Source organism: Rhincodon typus, chromosome 1, assembly GCF_021869965.1.
Source record: "Rhincodon typus isolate 14 chromosome 1, sRhiTyp1.1, whole genome shotgun sequence".
NCBI lineage: Eukaryota > Metazoa > Chordata > Chondrichthyes > Orectolobiformes > Rhincodontidae > Rhincodon > Rhincodon typus.
The window spans coordinates 111,323,854-111,346,607 of record NC_063332.1 but is presented as its reverse complement, the minus strand read 5'-3'; the positions used below and the strand labels follow the sequence as shown (position 1 = coordinate 111,346,607).

The window sequence follows — 22,754 nt, the reverse complement described above, 5'->3', positions numbered from 1 at the left end:
TCATTAATAAATAGCACATGGGTCTGTGAAGTAAAGTCCTGAATATAAACTTCCTGTATCTTACACTTTGTGTCCTATAAGCTTAAGAAAGATTATTAAACTCAGAATGACATGGAAACAGCAAGAACAGAGGAAGTTTAACCTCACTCATCTGCCAGGAAACTGGCAGCAGCAAATCAGGTTCCTGCTTCACACAGTTCCTAAACTTTTATGCCATTGACTATCTCAAAACCTAGCTCATTGCAGGTGTCATTAAGTAACCATAAATCATGCATCTTAGGCTATGTTACAGTCCTGTGATGTTTCAAATCCTTTGAAGATTTGAGCTAAGACTTACAATTGCAAGTTCCAGCTACAATGTGCACCCCACAAGTATCAATGGTCAGTCATGTAAGAGCTGTAAGTTTGAGAGAGGACTTGGCAGGGATCAACAGTACCTGAGGGCAAAAAGATCTTTCACAGATAATAGCTTTAGCTAGTCCCCATCAGTGGTTGCAGCTAATAACACCCAGGTTTGTCTATGTTAAGTAAAGGTTATGTTAAGATAAGAAGAGCCTAGAATAATCTAATGGAAAGCCAACCTTAACTTACACTGTCTTGAGTCATGATGGACTGACAAAGTGAAAAGAATTTCTGCAACTGAATTGCAAGTGACTTCATCACATGGATTGGCTGAAGTGGAAAAGATAATTACTATAAAATATGTCACATTTTAACCCAAAGATCAGCAACAAGTTAACTAGAGAAGACAAATAGAAGACTTTTCAGAAGACTCACTGGATTTCAGGGAAGGTAAAGATTTCTACTAGACAGAAATGGCGAAATAATTAAACACATCAGATACACAAGTTAAGAGAATGAAACAGAAATAAGATTTGAATGAGGGTAGGGAAATATAGAAAATTGCACAACTTTAAAGGTGGCAGATGGAAATTTGTCATATTGATATCCTGAAGATAAATCTGAGCAGCCCAAAAGGAAGGTATGCAACACACTAACTAGGAAGAAGGACATCATAGAAAATGTGGAAAGATTGTCATTTTAGTTAAGATTACCAGCAGTAGGTTGAACCTGCTAAATTTTAATATAATCGGGTGAGCTTATCTATCCAAAGCTATTAACTTGTCAGCTATTTACAGTTTAAATTAAAATGATTGACTTTATGCCACTCATGGTAATTGAGTACATCAACCTGGAAGATGTGGAACCTATCTGATGATATATTGAACTATCTTTGTGAACAGAGATATTAATTATGTCAATGATATCGTGTACATTGAGGATCATGACAAATTAATATTAATTTGTTGTTAGTTGTATTATCATAAGTGAGTTACTGAAGAAATCCTTCTCCACCACCATACAATCAGAATTATTTCTTTCTTGAATTTGGCAAAAAAATTGTCCTGATATTTATTATGGGGCGTAGTGTCAAGAGGCAACAGCTGGAAATACAGCAAGTCTAGACTATGGACGTGCAGGTGAAATTAAAAGTGTGATATTATGATTAAAAAAAAATCCATTTTCTGCTTGGAAGCTATGAAGTGGGACCGTGAGAGTGAAGCTTAGCGATCATGATTTGGAAGTATGGGATGTCAGTGGTGAGGGGAGGCTGTGAGAGGAGGTAGATTTTATTGACAGCACAGGGGCAGCACCCCTGATGCTCAGAGCCCATGAAAAGTGCTGGAAATAGCATATAGCTCCCAGTCATCATTTCACTGCTGGGTTCCCTGATCCCTGGAATACCTGCACAGCAGTAGTGAGTTTTAAATTAGCTCCCAATTGCATCATGGGAGCTATATTTGACAATGTTAATGAACAGGCAGGACCTCAAATGACACAATATCCAACGCTGCAAAAAAAGTCTGTTCAGAATATGTTCACACTATTTTTAAGTCTTTAATGCATCCACTGCACTCTATCCACTGTATGTTTGGGATGGGAGTTAATATTTTTAGAACTGATACGTTGGTTTAAAAGAGCCAAGCTGGTGCTTTCTTCAGCTGATGATATATTCCAAAATAGTTTACGAGAGAAAGGTTAAGATGAGGGTTTAAGAGCCCTTGCATTAGTATACTTTATTGGTTGTTTGATCCCAATGTTTTTACACATAGTTCCCAATTTACAGAGCTAGAATCAAAGAAAATGTTAAATCAATTAGATTGCAGCTTGAATGTGAAGAAGATTAAAATGATCTTGAGGCCATGCTGCATTCATGATATTTTGTTACTACACAATATTATTTTGCTGTAATGTTCTCATAAAATCACAGTTTTTTTTTATAATAATTGGTTTGTAAAAGTGATTGGAATAATTACAAGCAGGCATTATAATCACTTAACATCAGCCAGGAAGATGAATGAATGATTTAAGTCACCCAATTCATCAAGCTATCACCACACTATTGATGACCTTACCTCCAAAATTTGCAGTTAAGTAACAATGCATCCATGTCCTTAGTGACTACTGTATAGCGGATTTCTCAAGTGCCAGAAAATTATGGAGATGGATCTTAAATCTATTTATAATATGGATACATCAAAAGCTGGTTAAACAAACTCAACATCACTTTAATGGGAACAAATGAACAACATTAAGATCATGATTATTTTCTGTGCTGCCATTCAAATGATTCCAAATATGAACTTCCCAAAAAGGCTGCATTCCCAAATAAGGTGCAGACCTGGCATATGCTGAATGTATTCCTGTCATGTTACAATATCCTCCCTCTCTCAACACAATCTATGACAATGCTAGTTTGTCAGAGTGGGGCACTGTGAGCTTGTAAATTAGTAGATAACGGCTGTTCTTGATACACAAATAATGCAGAAGATAATTTAAATCTGTCCAACTCGACACTGCAACTCTGGCAAAATTCCATGACAGCAAGAAATAAACAACTTATATAATGTTACAGCAGCCAGTTTTAAAAGAATATTAAGGTACATTTTTGTAGTGGGGAATTGATGAAGTCCAGGCACACAAAGGCAAGACTGATTAGAATATCAATTTAAGCACCCATGGCTGCAGTGAAAAAGACATGTGGATTCTAGTTCTTAGCACAGTATGAAAGCCTGCATGAAGCATTTTAATGTTCTGCTTGGGAATACAACCTGTGTTATGGATAAAGGTTTAATCCAATATGTCAGGAGAGAAGAAGCATTAAGCGAATCTAAAGGATGAAAGGATACAGGAAAGATAAAACAAGAAGGTAACAAAGAACACATCACAAAAAGACCCAACTTTTAAAAAAGTAACCTCATTGAAATTTGGTATCAGAATTAAGTGGTAATTGTGTAAACGTAGAAGGTATTCGAAACAAAATTGAAATATCAGAGTCATTAATAACTTTGCAGAAGTATAACATAACAGCTCTAATGGATCTATGGTTCAAGTCTGAACAAGATTGGGAACTTAATATTCCTACTTACAACGTTTGCAAAAGAGACAATGATCCTAGCATTTATGGGGAGACAGGGGGAAGGAAGTCCGGGACTAGGTGAGATTCATCCGAGGGTTTTCAAGGAACTAAGAGTGGAATTTGCAGGGTATTGGCCACAATCTGTCAGTCTTCCCTAGACTCAGGCGAGATGCCATGAGACTGGTAAATTGCAAATATCATGGATTTGTTCAAGAAAGATTGTCAGGATATGCCTAGCAATTACAGACCAGTCAGTTTAACTTAAGTGGTGGGAAGCGTCTACAGACAAATTATCTGAGATCGAATTAGTAGTCACATGGAAAAATATGCATTGACTAGGAAGAATCAGCATGGATTTCTGAACAGAAAATCATATTTAACTACATTGCTGGAGTTATTTAAAGAGGTAACAGAAAGGATTGATGACGATGACGCTATTGATGTGGTGTACATTTAGTTTCAGAAGGTTTTTGTAAAAGTGCCACAACAGACTTGTGAGGAAAGTTATAAGCCATGTTACAAAAGAGTCAACATGAATACAAACTTAGCACAGTGATTGGAAACAGAGACAAATGGTCAATAGACATTTTCCTAGCTGGAGGAGGGTTTGTAGTCGAGTTCTCCAGGGGTTGGTATTAGGACCATTGCTTTTCCTAATAATACATTCATTATCTAGGTCTTAGTGTGCAGGGCAATTTCCAAGTTTGCAGGTAACGCAAAACTTAGACAAATTGTAACCTGTGAAGAGGACAATGTAGAACTCCAGACGGACAAAGACAAGTGGTGGAGTGAGCAGGTAGGCAGCAGATGAGTTTCAATGCAGAGAAGCAGGAGGTGATGTATTTCAGTATGAAGAACACTGAAAGACAATATACATTTTATTCTAAATAAGATATATTAGAATTCCAAGGGAATGCAGGAGCAGAGGGACAAATATGTACATCTGTGCACATTTCACTGAAAGTGGCAGGACAGGTAGACAGAACATAGAGTAAACATACAATATTGTCAACTTAATAGGGGCATAGAGTTCAAGAGCAAGGAGGTGATGTTATACTTGTTAGACCTTAGCTGGAGTATTGTGTACAGTTCTAGGTACCACATCATAGAAAGTATGTGAATGCATGAGAGAAAGACGGAAGTAATTTACAACAATGGTTCCAGGGATTAGGAACTTCAGTGTTGAGGATAGATTGAAGAAATTGGGGCTGTTCTGCATGAAGAGAAGAAGCCTAAGAAGAGATCTGATAGAGATTTCCCAAATCATGAGTGGGCTGGATAAAAAGGGAGAAACTATTCCTACTTATAAAGAGGAACCAAAGGGCACAGATTTAAAATGACTGTAAAAGAAGCAAGGGTGAAGCGAGGAAAAACATTTTCATTCAGTGTGTAGTTGGGTTATGGAATGAACTGCCTGGAAATATGGTTGGTGGCAGGTTCAATTGAAAGGGGATCGAATGATTAGTTGGATTAAAATAATGTGCAAGAGAATGGGGAAAATGCAGGAGATTGGCACTAGGTAATGATGGTCATTTAACAAGCCAGTGCAAGCATGATGGGCAGAACAACGTCCTTCTGCATGGTAACAATTCTGAGATTCTGTGAAATAGAATAGGGGAGTAGGTAGGGAAGGCAGACGGGTGGTCATCATGGCTGGGTAAAATGTATGCATGCCAAATTCAGACGTCTTGCTGAACTTAATGGCAAAACTTAATTTGATTCTCTTTTCCTTGCTTCCTACATATAGCCAACTAGATTGATTAAGGCGGGTGGGGTTGATTTTTAAATTTTTAACCTCTCTTTCATTTGTTGTGGATATTAGAATTATTCCTCAGAAAGGGAAAACAGTGTGAAGTGGGATGACAGTGTTAATACATGACTTACTCACACTGGCAAATTTTAAGGTATTCTATATAGTTTCATTAAGCTACAACTTAAATGATTACATTTAGAGATTTTGTTCATTCATACGTACTCTGCCTGAATTTGGTTCATTGCCTGCTGATGCTTTTCGTTTATTTCTTTTTCTGAATGGTTACAGTCAGTGGTGGTTTGCCATTGCTTTCTACTCTCAGATGCAGGGTAAGGATGCATATCACAAGTTAATCTCAACTGGAAAAGGGGACTAAACACACAATGTAGGCATTATTCTGTTCAATTGTCCCTATCTACAAGGTTTGCTGAGCTGATCCTTTTGCCTTACCAGGACTTGGTGTTTCCTGATCATCCTTCTCCAAGTATTTTCACTTGCTCGCAGGAGGCACAAAGTGACTGGTTCACACTTATAACAGTCTCTAACTTATTAGTTAAAAGCCACAGCTTATTGCATCTGAAATGAGGGGAAAATAAACCGGTGGTCTTCAGGATTGTGAGTTTCTTTTTTAACAGCACAGTAAAGAACAGCACTTTCCACCTCAGAGGTCCAATAGTTTCTGACCAAACATTCACATCCACAAGATGTTCAGCTATCTTGGAATCAATTACATAATTGATGGCTGGCAGAAGGACATCGGAAACTAATCATCATTACACAGACCAATCAGCTGCTTGTTGCCAACTGAATCTCCCTTTGTATATACTCCCCTGGCTCAAACCTGTCGACAGTCATTCCCCTACTGTTTGAATAAACAGCATTGTAACTACAGTTTCAATGAGTGTTGGTAGCTTGCTTTTAAAAAGTGCAGCAATCTCTTCAATTATCCTTGGTTTTCAAAACAGTCCTTTTCCCATTTTGGTCCACAATCAAAAATACAGAAAAATAAAAAAGTGGTCTTACTTAGCTCATATCATTTGAGGGTCCTCTCATGACTGAAGAGTCTGATGTGGGTTGGCAACATCCACAGAAGTTAGTTCCATGTTGTCATGGTTGCTGTCCAGGGGAACTAGCAAAGTGGTACTATCTATGGCCTTCCTTTGGAAAGCTGGTGAGGCTGTGGCCATAAGACCATAATAAGACCATAAGACGTCAGAGCAGAAGTAAGACAATTGGCCCATCATTCAATAAGATCATGATTGATCCAATAATTCTCAACATCACTTTCATGCCTTTTCCTCATAACTTTTGATTCCCTTACCAATCAAAAATCTGACCATCTCAGCATCAAATTGACACTTTAATCTTTCAGTTATGCGCTCATTCCTTACAGGAAGCAGTTTACAGCAAATGGTAGGAGGAACTACTCTTTCAGTTTTTGGTTACTCAATCGTTCCTCATATGACAAGCTGTTTATCCCCGAGACCATTCTTGTAAATCTCCTCTAGACCCCCTCCAATGCCAGCAGATCCTTCCTTACATACAGAACCCAAAACTGTTCACAATATTCCAAGTGCATTCTGACCAAAGCCTTGTACAATTTCAGCAATGCATCTCCCCTTTTGTACTGCAGCCATCATGAAACGAATGGTAATATTGCATTTACCTTCTTAACTGCCACTGAAAGTGCATGTTAACCTTAAGAGAATCCTGAGACTCGGACTGCAAAGTCTCCTTGTACTTCAGATTTCTGAAGCATTTCCCCATGTAGAAGATAGAAAGAATAGAGGCATATACTACCAAAGTGCATAATCCCACACTTTCCAGATTGTAGTCCATCTACTACTTCTTTGCCCGCTCTCTTCACCTTTCAAGTCCTTCTGCAGCCTCCTGCTCCTTCAACATTACCTGTCCCTCCACCTATCATTGCATCATCTGCAAACTTAGCATCATTGACCTCGGTTCTTTCGTCCAGATCATTAATGTATAACGTGAATAGTTGTGGTGCCAACATGGACTTCTTGTGGAAATCTACTGGTCACCAGCTGCCGTCCTGAAAATGGAACCCATTTTCCCTACTTTGTCTTCCGCCAGTCAGCCAATCCTCTATCTATGCCAGTACCTTGCCCCTAACACTATGGGCTCTTATCGTATTTAGCAGCTTCCTATGCAGCAACTTGTCAAAGGCCTTCTGGAAATCCAAATAGATCACATCCACTGGCTCTCCTTTGTCTAACTTGCTCATTAGCTGTTCAAAGAATTGTATTTGAATTGTCAATCCACAAAACATGATGAATCAAATTTCAGTGCTTATTTCCTTGTGGACTGGTTGGCTGCAGTGTTTTCATGAGAGAGCTGAACTACAATGCTGATGTTTGTATGTTTATTTTTGAATGGTTTCATTGTAGTATTCATAATTATCATTACGATATTGTTTGCCAGGAAAAAGTTCCCCACGGAAATATCTGCTTGAGGATTCTGTCATAATTTGTGCTGAAGATGTGGTTTTCCCATTTAGGTTGAATTTTCTGGCTTCTGGTCTTCATGCTAATAAGTGCAACATGGTGAGCAACCTTGTTGTTTGTAATTTTGCCCTGCCATTGAGTTGTTGTAATAACCATGACAAGTTTTATTTCATTCATAGGACGTGGATGTCACTGGCTTGGTCAATATTTATTGCTTGTCTCCATTTGCCGTCGAGAAGCTGGTGGTGAGTTGGCTTCTGGAACCACTGCAGTCCACGTGGTGTAGATACTCACAATACACTTATGAAGGGAATTCCAGGATTTTGACCCAGCAACAGTGAAGGAATGGCAGCATATTTCCAAGCCAGGGTGGTGAGTGGCTTGGAGGGGAACTTGCAGGTAGTGATGTTCCCATGTATCTGCTGCCCTTGTCTTCTAAAATTGATGTTTATACCACCACTGTGGCTTTGCCACCTTTTCAACATTTCCATTGTAGTTGTGATGGAACATTATAAGAGACAACAAGGTGCAGGGCTGGATGAACACAGCAGGCCAAGCAGCATCATAGGAGCAGAGAGGCTGACGTTTCGGGCCTAGACCCTTCATCAGAAAAGGGGGAGGGGAAGGGGGTTTTGAAATAAATAGGGAGAGAGTGGGAGGCGGATAGAAGAGGGATAGAGGAAAAGAATTACTTTGGAAATATCATTCCATTAAAAACTAAACAGATATTTATAGGAGACATAAAAAAACTGAAGCAAGAAAGTAATTTTCAGATTACAGAATGTTTGGCAGGGACATGACAGAGAGAGATGAGGGACTAAAAGTGAATATGTAAAAAGGTGCCAGTAATATACAAGTAAATATTTATTTACAGGCATGTTAAAAGTAAAACAACAATTAAAATGAGAGTAGGAGGAATCTAGCTGTGGCAGATAAAGCTATTGTAGAAACATTATATAAATATTTGTGTCTGTTTCTACAAATGAATAGGTACTAGTTTTTTGGAGATTTCCCATTCAACTGTAACCCTTCTCACCATCTTTGTCACTACACCCAACATGGTGCTGTATTTGACCTAGGAGTGAACAAAGTGTATACTAAATGCGAAAAGTTGAAGATGGATAAACATTCTCCGTACTGTGTCACAGAGTACAAGATTTGACCCAAAGACATTGTTAATTTTATCTTAACTGGGTTACTTATTCCTGATCTCAGAATTCCTGGGCTAAGACAGGGAAAATTGACCAAGCAACTTACCTTCTGATTACTACCTCGTAAACTTTGTTTGAAGTGTACAAGTAGAAAGATAATGTTAAACTACAGTGATTTGTAGGACCCAAAGTAATACTTCGGTTGCAATGCTCTCACCAATTAACCCTTGTACTGATCGACCGACCGTCTGGAATCATAACTGACGATTAGCTATACGAATTGTGTCCATTGCATTTTTAAAAGTAAACAGTGACTGTAATTAGAATTTTTTGCAGACAGCTGCTGAAATGCAAGTTTTTTTGTTTGCAAATGAATGTTGTTTACTAGTCTTCAATTTGACAAAGGCACATTTCTCATAGTGCGGCTACGAGCAAGTCAGAGACAAGCATGCGAACAACTACACTCAAGCGCGCCATCTGTTGTCACGAGGAAAAAAAAACAGTAAATGGAAGAAAGCATTTTGTTTTAAAAAGAAGCCACAAATAGGAAAATCGTAGCATCCACCAAAATAAAGGCTGAAGACAGAGAATGCGTTCGGTTTCTCCTTTTCGTACATCCAGTTTAGAAAACCAAACGCCTACATTAGGATCTTTCTGGGGGAATTCGCTCTCGTGAATAAAAGATTCGTGTGCATTATTAAAACTGAGATTTTCCACACGATGTGAATGATCTGAGGACACTTACTTCATTTGACTGGGTTACTGCAGCATATTTAGCGCAACGTTGGGAGCTCTTTTTGCTCTTGAAAAGAAAGAGAGACCCCGAGTGGGGAGAGGTTATCGGGTTACATACACGTGACTCGCTGGAATCCCGGTGCAGCGTTTCCCCAGTTACCAAGTAGCAACTGCGAGTTTTGTCACAACTTCGAGCTCCTAACTTCTGCTCGAGGAGTTTTCCTTTCTTGTTCCTCTTTCTGTCATCCCGTTCAGTGTGGTCACTCCTGCCCGCCAGCTCCGGGAAGCTGTGGAGGGACGGATTTGCTGCATTCAAGGCACAAAAAAAAACTCCCGCCCACCCCACTGGAGCTCGTGCAGGGAGCTCACTAACGCAGGCACATTGGCATTTTTCATGTTTCTTTTCCCTCAAAAGGAAAAGTTCATAAGGAGAAATAGGTCTCGGAGAAATTTTTTGCTCGGATTGACTTGAGGGCTATCTACCGAAGAAGGTGGCAAGGAGTTCGGCTCAGAAACGCTAAGCATTTTTTTTTTGCCTGGAGTATTTTTTTAAAATTGGGGGTAGGAGGGGAACAATGATGTCAACGTGAAGTTCACACACCGGGCAGAAAGATAAATCTGTGCCGGTGCAAAAAGAACGCTCGAGCCCAGCAATAGCTCCGGGAATAGTGCAGCGCCGATTCCCGTTTGCTCCTGAAACTCAGCGCTGCTTTTGACTGCAGCTCAGTACATCCCCCAACAGGATCACCGGGCTGGAAGCAGGACCAGCAGACATATCAAAAACATTTGTTTCAGTCACAACTTGCAACTGCTCTCAAACAAGTCATTGATTCATTAACCCCATCCCCCCCGGATGCATTAACTTAAGCGGTACCAGGGATCGGTGAGATGCCATTTGGAAGTGCCTCTCTTACCGACTTTCGACTGAAACGAAAATAACAGCGATCAAAGACATTTCAACCGGATCATCAACATGACTGACTTGAGCTTTTGGGTTATTGCAGCCGTGGTGATCGGCTTTGTAACCTTGCCGCAGCAGAGTGAAGGTTGGTACATGTAATATATATTGAATATTGTACACGACAGTGTTTGCTTCTCCAACATTTTTTGGATTAAATCATCTATTTTACTCTTAATTATATTACCGCCCATACATTTAAGTTCAAACTTGGGTAATTCAAAATTTATCTTTCGGTATGTTTGTTCAGAAGGTCCCTAAAATGAACTGTGACAAGCGACACGAATAAAACTAAACACTTGAGTTTCCCAAAACTGTAACTGAAAAGAGCAAATTGAGAAGCTGTTATATGGATACATACTGTAACATAATTTCACGAGTTGTTATAATTGAGTGAAATTGGAATTTATATGAAATTTTGTTGCGCTTCCGTCTGATGTCAATAATAGTCTGCGGACATGTTCCAGCAGTGGTTGCTGTTCGGAAGCAGAAGTCACTACAAATTACACCCATTCATTTTTCAGAGGGAACGTTACGATCGCTTAAGTTTCAAATGTACTGCAGTGGGGTATTACAGGCTGCATTGACACCGATGTAACTCCAATGCTCCTATCTGTGTTTACATTTTCATTTGGATTTCCATTATTTACAACCCCCACCCCCATCAACCACCAAGTGAGCGAATTGTTGACTTGTTGGTACTTTGTCATTGATGCTCATTCATAAATCGGCCGTTGTTTTTGAACCCATCTTAAAAGGGCAATATACATTTTTATATTCATGTAGGTATATATTGTATTTCAGGAATTAGAAATAATGAACTACCGGATGTTCATCGGTTCGCCTTGCAAAATCTGACACAATCTGGTGGGACCCACAATGTAGCGAGGATCTCCTTACATGAATTATGTTAAAACAATCAGAACTGCGGATACTGTAAATCAGAAACAAAAAAAAAGAAATTGCTGGAATAACACAGCTGACAGCATCTGTGGAGAGAAAACAGATTAAACTTTTCGGGTCTAGTGACCCTGCTTCAGAATGTTAAACTTGTTAGCAAATAGGTAACGTGGGAGATACCACTTTGAAATGAATTATGAAAGACAATTAAGCAATGTTGCAACGTCGCCGGGGGAAACCGATGACTTTTTTAAAGCAAAATGTTCTCATACTTTGACATATGACCCAGGCCCCTTCTTCAGGAACTGATCTGACCAGACCTCTGATATTGTCCCTCCCCAAAGCAGCACGTATTAAAGGGGAAGTTGTTAACCACAGTTTGCTCATTGATCCTATAAGCATTTAGGAAGCCCTCGGTTCCACACTGTTCTGTGCAAGGCAGTTTTGCATACGACAACAGTTTGCAGTATCACAGATAACAAAAAGTATCTTCACGATGCATTCATGTGTTTAGGCTAAAGTACATAACCAATATTTGTAATAAGTTGTCTGGTAGTTAATGCTGATCTGACATTAGATCATTCAAAATATTAAGCCACTTTTACGATTCATTGGGAGCTTCCAGTGAAAGAAGATGGTGGGATGGGAATGGGAACTTCTCCGTCAAGCCGATCGTTTACCTGTTTTGTTTGGGAAATTATTCTAGGATGTGTTCATTCAGTATTTGATAGGTTGTTGCGGAACCAATATTGTAATTATTGTTTTTCACCTCTACTCTTAAACCCCTCTCAACAGATTCATCCAGTAAGTCTGTAACGTTCCAGTTTAACGTATTTGATAATTTGTTTTCAATAGACGAGTGGATGTAGTTACTGTTGGATTAAAAACAAACGACAGAGAAGGATCATAACAATTAGTTTCAATGACCCCGCACCCCTGCAACAATAAGGAACGGTTGTCTCTCGTACAAGAGTATATATACATCCAAAAATAAAGTTCAATTTGACTTGAACAGACTCACCACTGAAGTTAGGATTGACAGCATTTCACTTTCTAAAATCATTTTGTCTTTGTTTACTGCTGTGGGAATTAACAGACTGAAAACAAGTGCGTTTGATTCTGAACCATTGAAATAGATATGAATGACTGAAAACGATTACCTTGTTTTTCAAAAAAAAACTTGCAGCTAACTTGTGTCCTCTTTTGAGGAACAAAAAGGAATTCTCTCTCAAATGGCCATAAAAAAGTGAATGAGGTAGCTTTTCTACCTGAATATCAGATCACACCTGAGCCCAAATCCTATGCATTTATTCATTTGTAGATATGAACATTGCTGGATTGGCCAGCATTTACAGCCTGCCCTTAATTGCCTCTGTAGAAGATGGTGAACTACAGCAGCCCTTTGGGTTGTATAGATGAAGTGGTTTGGAAAGGAAGGGATTTCCAGGATATTGTCCCAGTAACTGTGGAGGAACAGTGATATTGTTCCAGGTTAGGATTGTGCAATTTAGAGGGAACTGGCTGGTGTGGCCGTGACCCTACTACTACGCTTAACCTTTTACGTGATAAAGGTCCATGGTTTGGGAGGTACGGTCAGGGAGACTTGGTCAGTTATTGCAGTACTTCTTGTGGATGCTTGCTGCTATTGTGGGTTGGTGGTGAAGGAAGTGTAAAGTAAGATGGCAAATGAGGTCCCAATCAAGTTGGCTGCTTGGTCAGGCATGGTGTCAAGGATGCTATCAAGTTTCTTGAATGTTTTTGGAGCTGCATTCATCCAGGCAAGTGGACAGTATTCCATCACCTCCTCACTTGTGCATTTTAGATGGTGTACAGGCTTTATTCACTGCAAAATCCTGAGCTGCTGACTTGCTGTTGTGGCTGCGGTATTTATATGGTTGGTTCAGTTCAGTTTCCGATCAATGGTAATCCCCAGGATATTGATAGTAGGGGATTCAGAGATGGTATTGCCTTGACATTTAACTGCAAAGATCAGATTCTCCCTTTTTGAAGATGGTCATTGTCTGGCACTTTGTATGTCATGGAAGTTGCTTACCAGTTAGCAGCATGAACCCAGATATTTGTCCATGTCTTCCTGCATATAGGCATGGATTGCTTCAGTAGGTGACATGTTAGAAATAGTGCTGGGCATTGTTTGGTCTTCAGTGAACATTCCCACCTCTGATCTAATGTTGGTTGGAATGTTTTTGAAACAGCTGAAGATTGCCAGGCTTAGGACACGACCTTAATGAAGTCTTGCAGTGACATCTGAAGTTGAGATTATTGACCTCTAGCGACCATATTTTGTTTCCTTCACCAGAAAATTCAAAAAACATTCTAGCAATAGCTGTAAACCATAAAATGGAATGGAGAGAGGAACTTAGTAAAGTTGAAATAACTCGGGAAGGGATAATGGGCACAATGCTGTGTCCCCAGATCATGATAGATTTCATCATTGGATCTTAAAATAGGTGACTAATGAGCTAGTGCACATAGAGAAAAAATGTGAAGTTTTGTACTTTGGCAGGAAGAATAAAAAATGACTATTACTTAAATAGAGTACAACTGCACAATTCTGAGGTGTAAAGGAGCCTAGGTATTCTAGTGCAAGAGTCACAAGAAGTTAGTAAGCAAATACAGCAAGGTATTAAAGCTAATTAAATGTTATCTTTTATTCCAGTGAAACATAAAGGTGAGGATGTCATGCTTCATTGTACAGGACATCGTTGAGCTCTCATCTTGAATATTGTGTGCAGTTTTAGTCCCCTTGTTTAAGAAAGCTTGTAAATGCATTAGATGAGTTCCGAGGAGGTGTACTACATTGATACTTGAAATGAATAGGTTGCCTAACGTGAGCAAAGATTGGACAGACTGAGCTTATTTCCACTGGAGTTTAGAAGAGTGAGGTGTGACTTGATTTTTAGTATATGAGATCCTGAATGGTCTTGACAATGTGGATGTGGCAAGGATGTTTCCTCTTGTCAGTGAGTCCAGATCTATAGTATATACTGTTTTAAGATGGAGGATTGCTCTTTTAGGAGAGAGATCTGGAGAAATATTTTCTCTGTAAGGTAATGAGACACTTGCAGCTGTCTGAGTCAGAAAATGGCAGGGGCAGTGCAATTGAAAATTGAATATTTTCAAGGCAGAGGTAGATTGATTCTGTTGTCTTTCAAAAATCTAAGGTTATCGGGGCATATGGAAATGTTGAATTCAAAACTAAAGCAGATCAGCCATCAGCCTTATTGAATGACTGAGCAGGGGCCAGGATCTGAATGCCTACTTTGCTCCTAATTCTTATGTGTGTTCTTTTTCTGATTTAAGAACGCGTTTGACCATTTATATAAAAATGTGTATGACATGTCATGAGCATAATCGTACAGGAATATATGATACAAACCTACTTAGTATGTGTGAAACTGCTAGGCCTTCATTCACTAAATTTGCCATTCATACTTTATCATTCTTATTCATTTCTTCAATGATGAATTTTTGATTAGGAAGTGCCTCTCTTTTTCATTGTTATGATAACTTTCTGTTCATGTTTTGAATTCTGCTGTTCATTTTGTAACTTTTTGGTAACTATATCGTTTATCTTATTCTTCAGCTAATGGGGATAGGGTCAGTGCAGACTCGGTGAGCAGAATGGCCTCTATCTCCTCTGTAGGGATGTTATGATTCTAATGTTAATGACTATTGCATCAGTCTTCATGGTGGAAGACACCAGTACCATGAAAAAACTTCGAGAGTTGGGGGCAGAGGTGAGTGTAGTGGCCATCACTTAAGAGAAGGTGCTGGGGAAGCTGAAAGGTCTGAAGATGACAAAATAACCCGGACCAGGTGGACTACACCCCAGACTCTAAAGGAAGTAGCTGAGAAGATATTGGAGACATTAGTGGTGATCCTTCAGGAATCACTGGAGTCGGGGGTGGGGGAGGAGGAGGAGGGTGATCCCAGAGGACTGGAAAATGACTAAAATAACACCCTTGGTTAAGGAGGGAGGGGGGCAAAAGACAGGAAATTATAGGCCAGTTTCCCTGACCTTGGTCAGGAGACAGTTCTGTTAGAATTCTTTGAGGAGGTAATAAGCAAGTCAGACAAAGAAGAGTATGTGGATACGATCAATTTGGATTTCCAGAAGGCCTTTGACAAGCTGCTGCAGAGGAGGCTGCTAAATAAGGTAAGAGCCGATAGTGGAAGAGGCAAGATACACCGGTGTGGATAAAGGACTGGAGAATCGTCTGACTGGCAGAAGGCAGAGGGTCTCTTTTGGAACGGCAATCGGTGGCTCTTGGAGTTCCACAGAGGTTCGTGTTGGGACCACAAAAATGCCTTAATGATCTGGATGAAGGAGCTGAGGGCATTGTTGCTAAGGTGCACGGTCAGGATGGTGTTGAGAGAGCAGCGAGGCTGTAGAGGGAAAGGAGTTGGGGCATCATGTTGAGGTTGTACAGGATGTTAGTGAGGCCAGTTTTGGAGTACTGAATACAGTTCTGGTCACTCTTCTGTTGGAAGGATAATGTTACGTTGGGGATGGTTCAGAAAAAATTTAAAAGGATGTGCCAGGACTGGAGATTTTGAGTAATAAGGAGAGGCTGGGACTCTTTTCACTGAAGTATAGGAGTTTGAGGGATGATCTTCTAGAGGTTTATAAAATCATGAGGGGCACAGATAAGGTTAATAACAAAGGTCTTTTCCTTAGGGTAGGGGAATTCAAAATGAGAGGGCAGATTTTGAAGAGGAGAGGGAAAAAATTTTGAAGGGACCTGAGGGCCAACTTTTTCACACAGTTTGTATGTGGAATGAACTGCCAGAGGAAGTGGTAGATTCAGGTACAGTTATAACGTTTAAAAGACATCTGGACAGGTACATGAATAGGAAAGGTTTAGAGGGCTGTGGGACTAGTTTAGTTTGGGAAACTTGGTTGGCATGGACAAAGGGTCTGTTTCTGTGCTTCATGACTCTGTGACTCTATAAAAGAATGGGCAAAGAAGTTGCAGATGATATATGATGTGGGAAAGAGTGAGGATACTCATTTTGGTAGGAAGAACAATGGAGTAGACTATTTTTAAATGAGGAGAGCCTTCAGAACTGAAAGGGACTTAGAAGTCCTAGTCAGGATTTTCTTAAGGTTAACGTACAGGTTCAGTTGACAGTTAGGAGGGCAAATGCAATATTCGCATTCACTTTGAGAGGACCAGAATACAACATTGGGATGTACTACTGAAGATGTATAAGACTGTGGTCAGACTGCATTTGGAATATTATGAACATGTTTGAGCTCCCTATCTAAGGAAGGATGTGCTGGCATTGAAAGGGTCCAGAGGAGGTTTACAAGAATGATCCCAGGGCTGAAAGCCTTGTCATTTGAGGAGTGGTTGAGGATTCTAGGTTTGTACTCTATAGAGTTTAGGAGGCCAAGTGGGATCTGATTGAAACTTAGAGAATACTGAGAGGCCTGATAGTGTGGATGTGGAGAAACTGTCTCCACAAGTAGGAGAGACAAAGACCTGAAGGTACAGCTTCAGAGGGGTGGGACGATTCTTTAGAACTGAGATGAGGAGGAATTTCTTCAGCCAGAGGGTGGTGAATCTGTGGAATTTGATTGCAGCAGAAGGTGGGGAAGCCAAGTCATGCAGTGTATTTAAGACAGAGGTAGATGGTTTTTGATTAGTCAAGAGTGTTATGGGAGAAGGAAGATGAATGAGGTTGAGAAACATATCAGCTGTGATCGAAAGACAGAGCTGATTCAATGGGCCGAATGGCCGAATTCTGCTCCTATATCTTGTAGTCTTGCTCTGGAACTTTGACCAGTGGCCTAAATAATGGGAAAGAATGTGGATAATATATTCACACACAGACCCACTATGTAAAACAAATAATGGATTTATTGAAAAACAGCTGTAGTATTTTAATCCAGGTATTTGAATTCCTGTGTGTATAGTGGGTTCCTTTCTTGAGTGTTTTTTTTCTGTTTGCTAAGTTTTCATTAAAATATAGACGTAAATATACAATGGGGGAACATTACATAAATATCTTAGACATTGATGTTCTGTTTGTGTCTATGATAGATAATGGATGTCAAGTTTTGAATGTTTAAATTATAAATAAAGCTGATTATAAATCTAAGTAACATTTCTGAAAAGAATTTTGCCGTTAATCTTTAATTACAGTACATAATACTTTACATACCAGTGCACCACCTAATTATTGTACACATGTGCAAAGACTCGAATATTATTAATACAAAGGCATCCTGCTCCAAAATTAAGTTTGCGTTCAAACAGCAATTACAGCTGTCTGCATTCTGTAAATTTTTTTGCTCAATCATTTTGCTCAGACATTATAGATAAATTTGCAAATAAAATGCGCATATTATATTGTAGTGTATGGTCATGCAGAAAATGGGCCTCAAGGTGTTTCTCCATTAGGCATGCACCAAAATTCCAAGGCAGTGAAATACACATCTTTTATACTATATGCATTCTGCTATCTCATTATGTAGAACCAAATGTGGGAATAAAGAAATAAATGTGAGAACCAGTCAGTTTAAAGTCAATGGTAGAAAATGTACTGGAATCTGCATGAAAATAAGTGATAGAGCATTTAAAATTACCAAAAAAAAACTAAACCTTGTCAGCACAGATTCCAAAAGGCTAAGTGATGGTTAATTGGGCTAAGAATTCTTTGAGGAGGTAGTTAAAAAAAAATAGACAAAGATGATGCAGTAAAGGCCTTCCATTTGGATTTTCAAAAGACCTTTTGATAGTTCAGGCACATGAAAAGATTAGGGCAAGTGGTTTGAGGATAATCGGAGCACAGATAGGAAACTGAGTAAAAAATAAATAGGGATAAAGGGTCATTTTCAGATTGGAAAGGGTTAGAAAGTGGTGTTCCATAAGGATCAATGCAAGTCCCTCAGTTATTTATGATTTATAATTCAGGATTGGTGTAGAATTGATAGGTTATAGCTATTGGGCAAGTAAGTGAATAGTTCAGGTTTTCTTCTTTGGAAAAGAGAAAATTTAGAGGAGTCGGTAAAGAGTTCCTTAACATGGTAAATGGATATTTCATGATACATACAGTTTCTTGGATGAAGGCCTTAAGGAATAGATCTTCATACATAAGATGAGATAATGGCCTGCTTCTCATTTATGTGACTACCTGAATTGTCAAACTCTTAAAAGGTCTTTGATGTAAGCTGAAGCATTTTGAGTGTCTATGAATAATAATAGTATTTTGAGTTTGCTGCACGAGTGAGTCATAAGTTTATAACAGTGCAAAAGGAATCTCTTTGGCCCATCATGTCCAGCTTCTCAAGCCTAGTCTTGCAGATAAAATTCTTCAGCCCCAGAATCGTTCCAGTAAATCACCTTTGCCACCGTTTAATGATTGTTGCATCCGTCATGTTTTATGGCAACCAGATATGGGCACAATACTACAGCTGAAGCCAAACAAGAACTTTATAAAGTTTCAGAATAGCTTTTTGCATTTGTGTCAGTACTTGTATTTATGAAGCTGCATTGATCATTTGTTTCCAGTTTTGATCTTTTGCACCTGAATGTATTGGGTTCTGCTGAGGTCCTGTTCCTTTGTATTTGCATGTCCCAGAAGAACGTAAAAAGGAGCAGGATTGGGCTATGCAGTTCTTTAAGCCTGGTCCATCATTCAGTACAATCAAGGCTGATCTTCAGCTTCAACTTTACGTTCCTGCCCACTCCCCATATCTTGAGATTCCCTGAAGAACCAGAAATTTGTACGTCTCAACCTCAAATACGTTCAGCAACCGAGCATCCACAAACTTCTGCGGTATTCCAAATGTTAATGCCCTTTGAGTGAGTAAACCTCTGCTCATCTCAGTCAGAAATAATTGGTCCTTGTTCTGAGACTGTGTCCCCTTGTTCTGAATTACCAGCAAGGGAAACAACCATAATTACAACATTTAAAAGGCATCTGGATGGGTACATGAATAAGAAGGGTTGAGAGGGATATGGACCAAATGCTGGCAAATGAGACTTGATCAGTTCAGGATATCTGGTCGGCATGGATGAGTTGGACTGAAGGGTCTGTTTCTGTGCTATATAACTCTGATTCTGTCTACCCTTCAAGTTCCTTTAGAATCTTGCATGTTTCAATGAAATCACTTCTCACTCTTTTGAACTCCAGAAACTATAGGACCACTTTACTCAGCCTGCCATCATTGGCTGACCTTTTTATCAGAGGAAACAATGTACTGAACCTTTGCTGTACTGCCTTTGGGCAGGTATATCCTTGTTTAGATATGAGGACCAAAATAGTATTCTCTTCACCTGTGGTCTTGGGAAAGCCCCTTATAAAATTGTGGTAAGGCTTCTTTATTCTTGTACTTCAACTCCCTTACAACAAAGACCAAAATGCTGTTTGCTTTCTTAATTGCTGCGCCGGCATGTCAAATTTAATCCAAGCCCCTCTGAACATTGAAATTTACAAACTTCACTACTTTGTTTTTGAAAGCAAATTCTATTCTCACCACCAAAGTTAATAAGCTCACATTTCCTTACATGATACGCAATCTGCTACCTTGTTGCTCCCTCACTGAATCTGTCTATATTTCTTTACAACCTCTTGGTATCCTTCTCATAGTTGGCATTCCCAACTAACTTCGTATTCTCAGCAAATGTGGATACATTACTCCCAGACTGCTTTGTCTTGGCCATCAGTATAGATTTTAAATTTAAGTGCTGAGCGTTCAGCACTTTTCCTGTAATACTTCACAGGCCACAGCCTGTCAACTTGAATGTACCACATTAATGCCTACTTTTTGCTTCCTGTCTATGGTGGTTCTGTGGTTAACACTGCTATCTCACAGTGCCAGGGATCGGATTCGATTCTAGCCTTGGGTGAGTGTCTGTCTGTGTGGAGTTGGCGTGTTTGCTCCATGTCTGCGTGAGTTTCCGCTGAGTGCTCTGGTTTCCTCCCATTGTTTAAAAATGTACAGGATACGGGGTTTGGCCGTGCTAAATTGCCCCATAGTGTCCAGGGATGTGTAGGTTATGTGGATTAGCCATGGTGAAATTCAGGGTCATGGGGATAAAGTGGGGTCTGGGTCTGGCTGGAATGCTCTTTGAAGATTTGATGCAGACTCAATGTTGAATGGCCTCTTTCCATATTGTAGGGATTCAATGTTTGTTCAATTCTCTGGTCTTTCCCATGATAATTTCTCCTGTCTCTGTGTCCAAGGGTGTGCATGTCCCAGAAGAACATAAATAAAGGATCAATGGGCAGAATGTTCTGCTGCACTAACCACTCTGGGTATTGACAAGAAAGTTGGCAAAATAAAGTGAAATCAGATGAAGAGATTTTTGACATTCAGAGCAAAATGACTGATTTTTCAAACAAATATTGATTTGCAAGATGAGAATTTTGCTGGTGAACAGAGAGAGACATATTTACATCCATTTCCATTGTTTAATGTGTTAGTTTTAGCTAAATTTATACGTGATTTCCCATTCTCCCACAGGATAGATAGAAATTAGAAGGTGACTATTCCCAACATGGAAGTCAGAGTGACTATCTGGTGACTCTAGCCTACCATTTGCTCCTCCTCTGGCCCTTCTTCTTTGACAGCAGACACCAACATTTTATGGCATGTTCCATGGTCGGCAACCACATGCACCTCCATCCACAAATCTTGACATAGGACACCTTTCAGCTTCACTCCACCATCGTGGCACATTTCTGATCCACTTACAATGTGTTTCTGTCCTTCAGTGCTGCTCATTGGAGTGCACTAGCATTTTTGATTGTGTACACCAAACATATGGTTTTAATCAGGGTGCTGTCTTAGCACTTGCTGCCTTTGCACCTACTTCAGTGTTTACAGCATCTCTGCCTTGCCTTGCTTTTTTGCAGTTGGCCCTCTCAGCCAGAGCTTAAAGGCTTACATTTGTTCTGTCTTGCTTTGCCTTTTAGTGCAGACGCGAAACCAGACAACTTGTCGTGATTGTCAGTGGTCATCGGTCAATGGAATAAACATGTTGTATGTCACCATACAATGTCACTGTCACACCTGCACCATGTGCCAGCACTGTACATAGGAAGCACACACTTTATGCATCAACCAACTGGCCATGTATCAAAGTGTAAAGACCGTGTCTTTTTATTTTTGTGTTTTTAAGACCTGTGTTTTGAAGGATTACTGCATGTTTTGAAAAGCAAGTAACCCAGAGCTTATCACAAGCATTGTGTAAACAGTAGTTTGACCAAGTAGTAATTGAAGTGGATGCAGGGTATTGTTTACAGATACTGCTGGTGGCAACACGAAGTTGATTGGTGCATGGACTAGTGACTAAAAGGATGATCAGGACATTTTCTAGATGGTACGAAGTGGATGCCACAAGAGACTTGGGGTTTATCTGCGTAAATATTTAAAATGCCGCAAGCAGAAAATGGTAAAGAAAGCTAATGAAGTGCTGGCCTTTTTCATCGAGAGGATAAAAGTATAAGGATGCAGAAGTTACGCTGCAGAGCCCTGGTTAGACTAGACATACTATGAGCAGATCTGAGCACCACACCTTAGGAAAGATATATTTGTCTTGGATGGAGTATGATGTATGTTCACAAGAATGATACCTGGACTTTAGGGTTAAGTTATGAGGAGTGATTATGTACATTAGGCCTGTTTTTTCTAGAATTTAAAGGTTAAAGGGTGATTTGTTTGAAGTCTTAACAGGAAAAGACAGGGAAGGTAACGATAAATTTAATTCACTGATTGGAGATTCTAGAACTAGATGGCATAGGCTAAAAGGTAGGTCTAGACCTCTCAGGAAAGATGTTTGGGAGCACTTCTAGACACAAAAGGTGGTCGAAGTTTGGAACTCTCTTCCACAAATCACAGTTGATTCTGGATCAGGTGTTAATTTTAAACGTGAGATAGATACCTTTTTGTTAGGCAGCTATATTTCATCAGGCCCAGAGATCAGCAATGATCTCATTGACTAGCAGAACAAGCTTGGGGAGCTGAATAACTTTCTTGCGTTCCTATGTTCCTATTTCAATGACAAAATCCTTTTGCCTGCGAGAGACCATGGGATCAATTCTTAGTTAACTGAACAATGGGAGGCTGGAATGAAATAGGGAGAGGTGGTACGGTCACCACCAAAACAGGAGCTGTCTCTCTGTTCTCTGCAGTCAAAACCCATTTTTAATCTGAAGAAAACCAGTTCATCTTTCCTTCAGCAGTCATAACATGTCGAAGACATTTTACAAGCTCATCAACCACTTTGTGTCTTTGCAAACCAGCAGAAGCATTTAAAGAAAAGTGATTGAGAATCAATATTCTGACCATCATAAGGATCATCTCACAACTTGGGAATAGGAAGCAGTGAATTCTTTG

At 39.7% G+C, this 22,754-nt stretch overlaps 1 protein-coding gene across 2 annotated transcripts in view; it reads left to right on the top strand.

The window, feature by feature from the left end:
* The first annotated feature begins 9,627 nt into the window (after nt 1–9,627).
* Nucleotides 9,628–22,754, top strand: part of fras1 (Fraser extracellular matrix complex subunit 1) — a 423,924-nt gene continuing 410,797 nt past the window's right edge. Inside the window, exon 1 of one of the 2 annotated variants that reach the window (XM_048599246.1) lies at nt 9,628–10,571. In XM_048599246.1, the coding sequence (XP_048455203.1) occupies nt 10,499–10,571 (73 nt within the window). In that variant the 5' untranslated portion in view covers nt 9,628–10,498. The remainder of the gene's footprint in view (nt 10,572–22,754) is intronic. The other variant, XM_048599242.1, reaches the window with a different exon arrangement.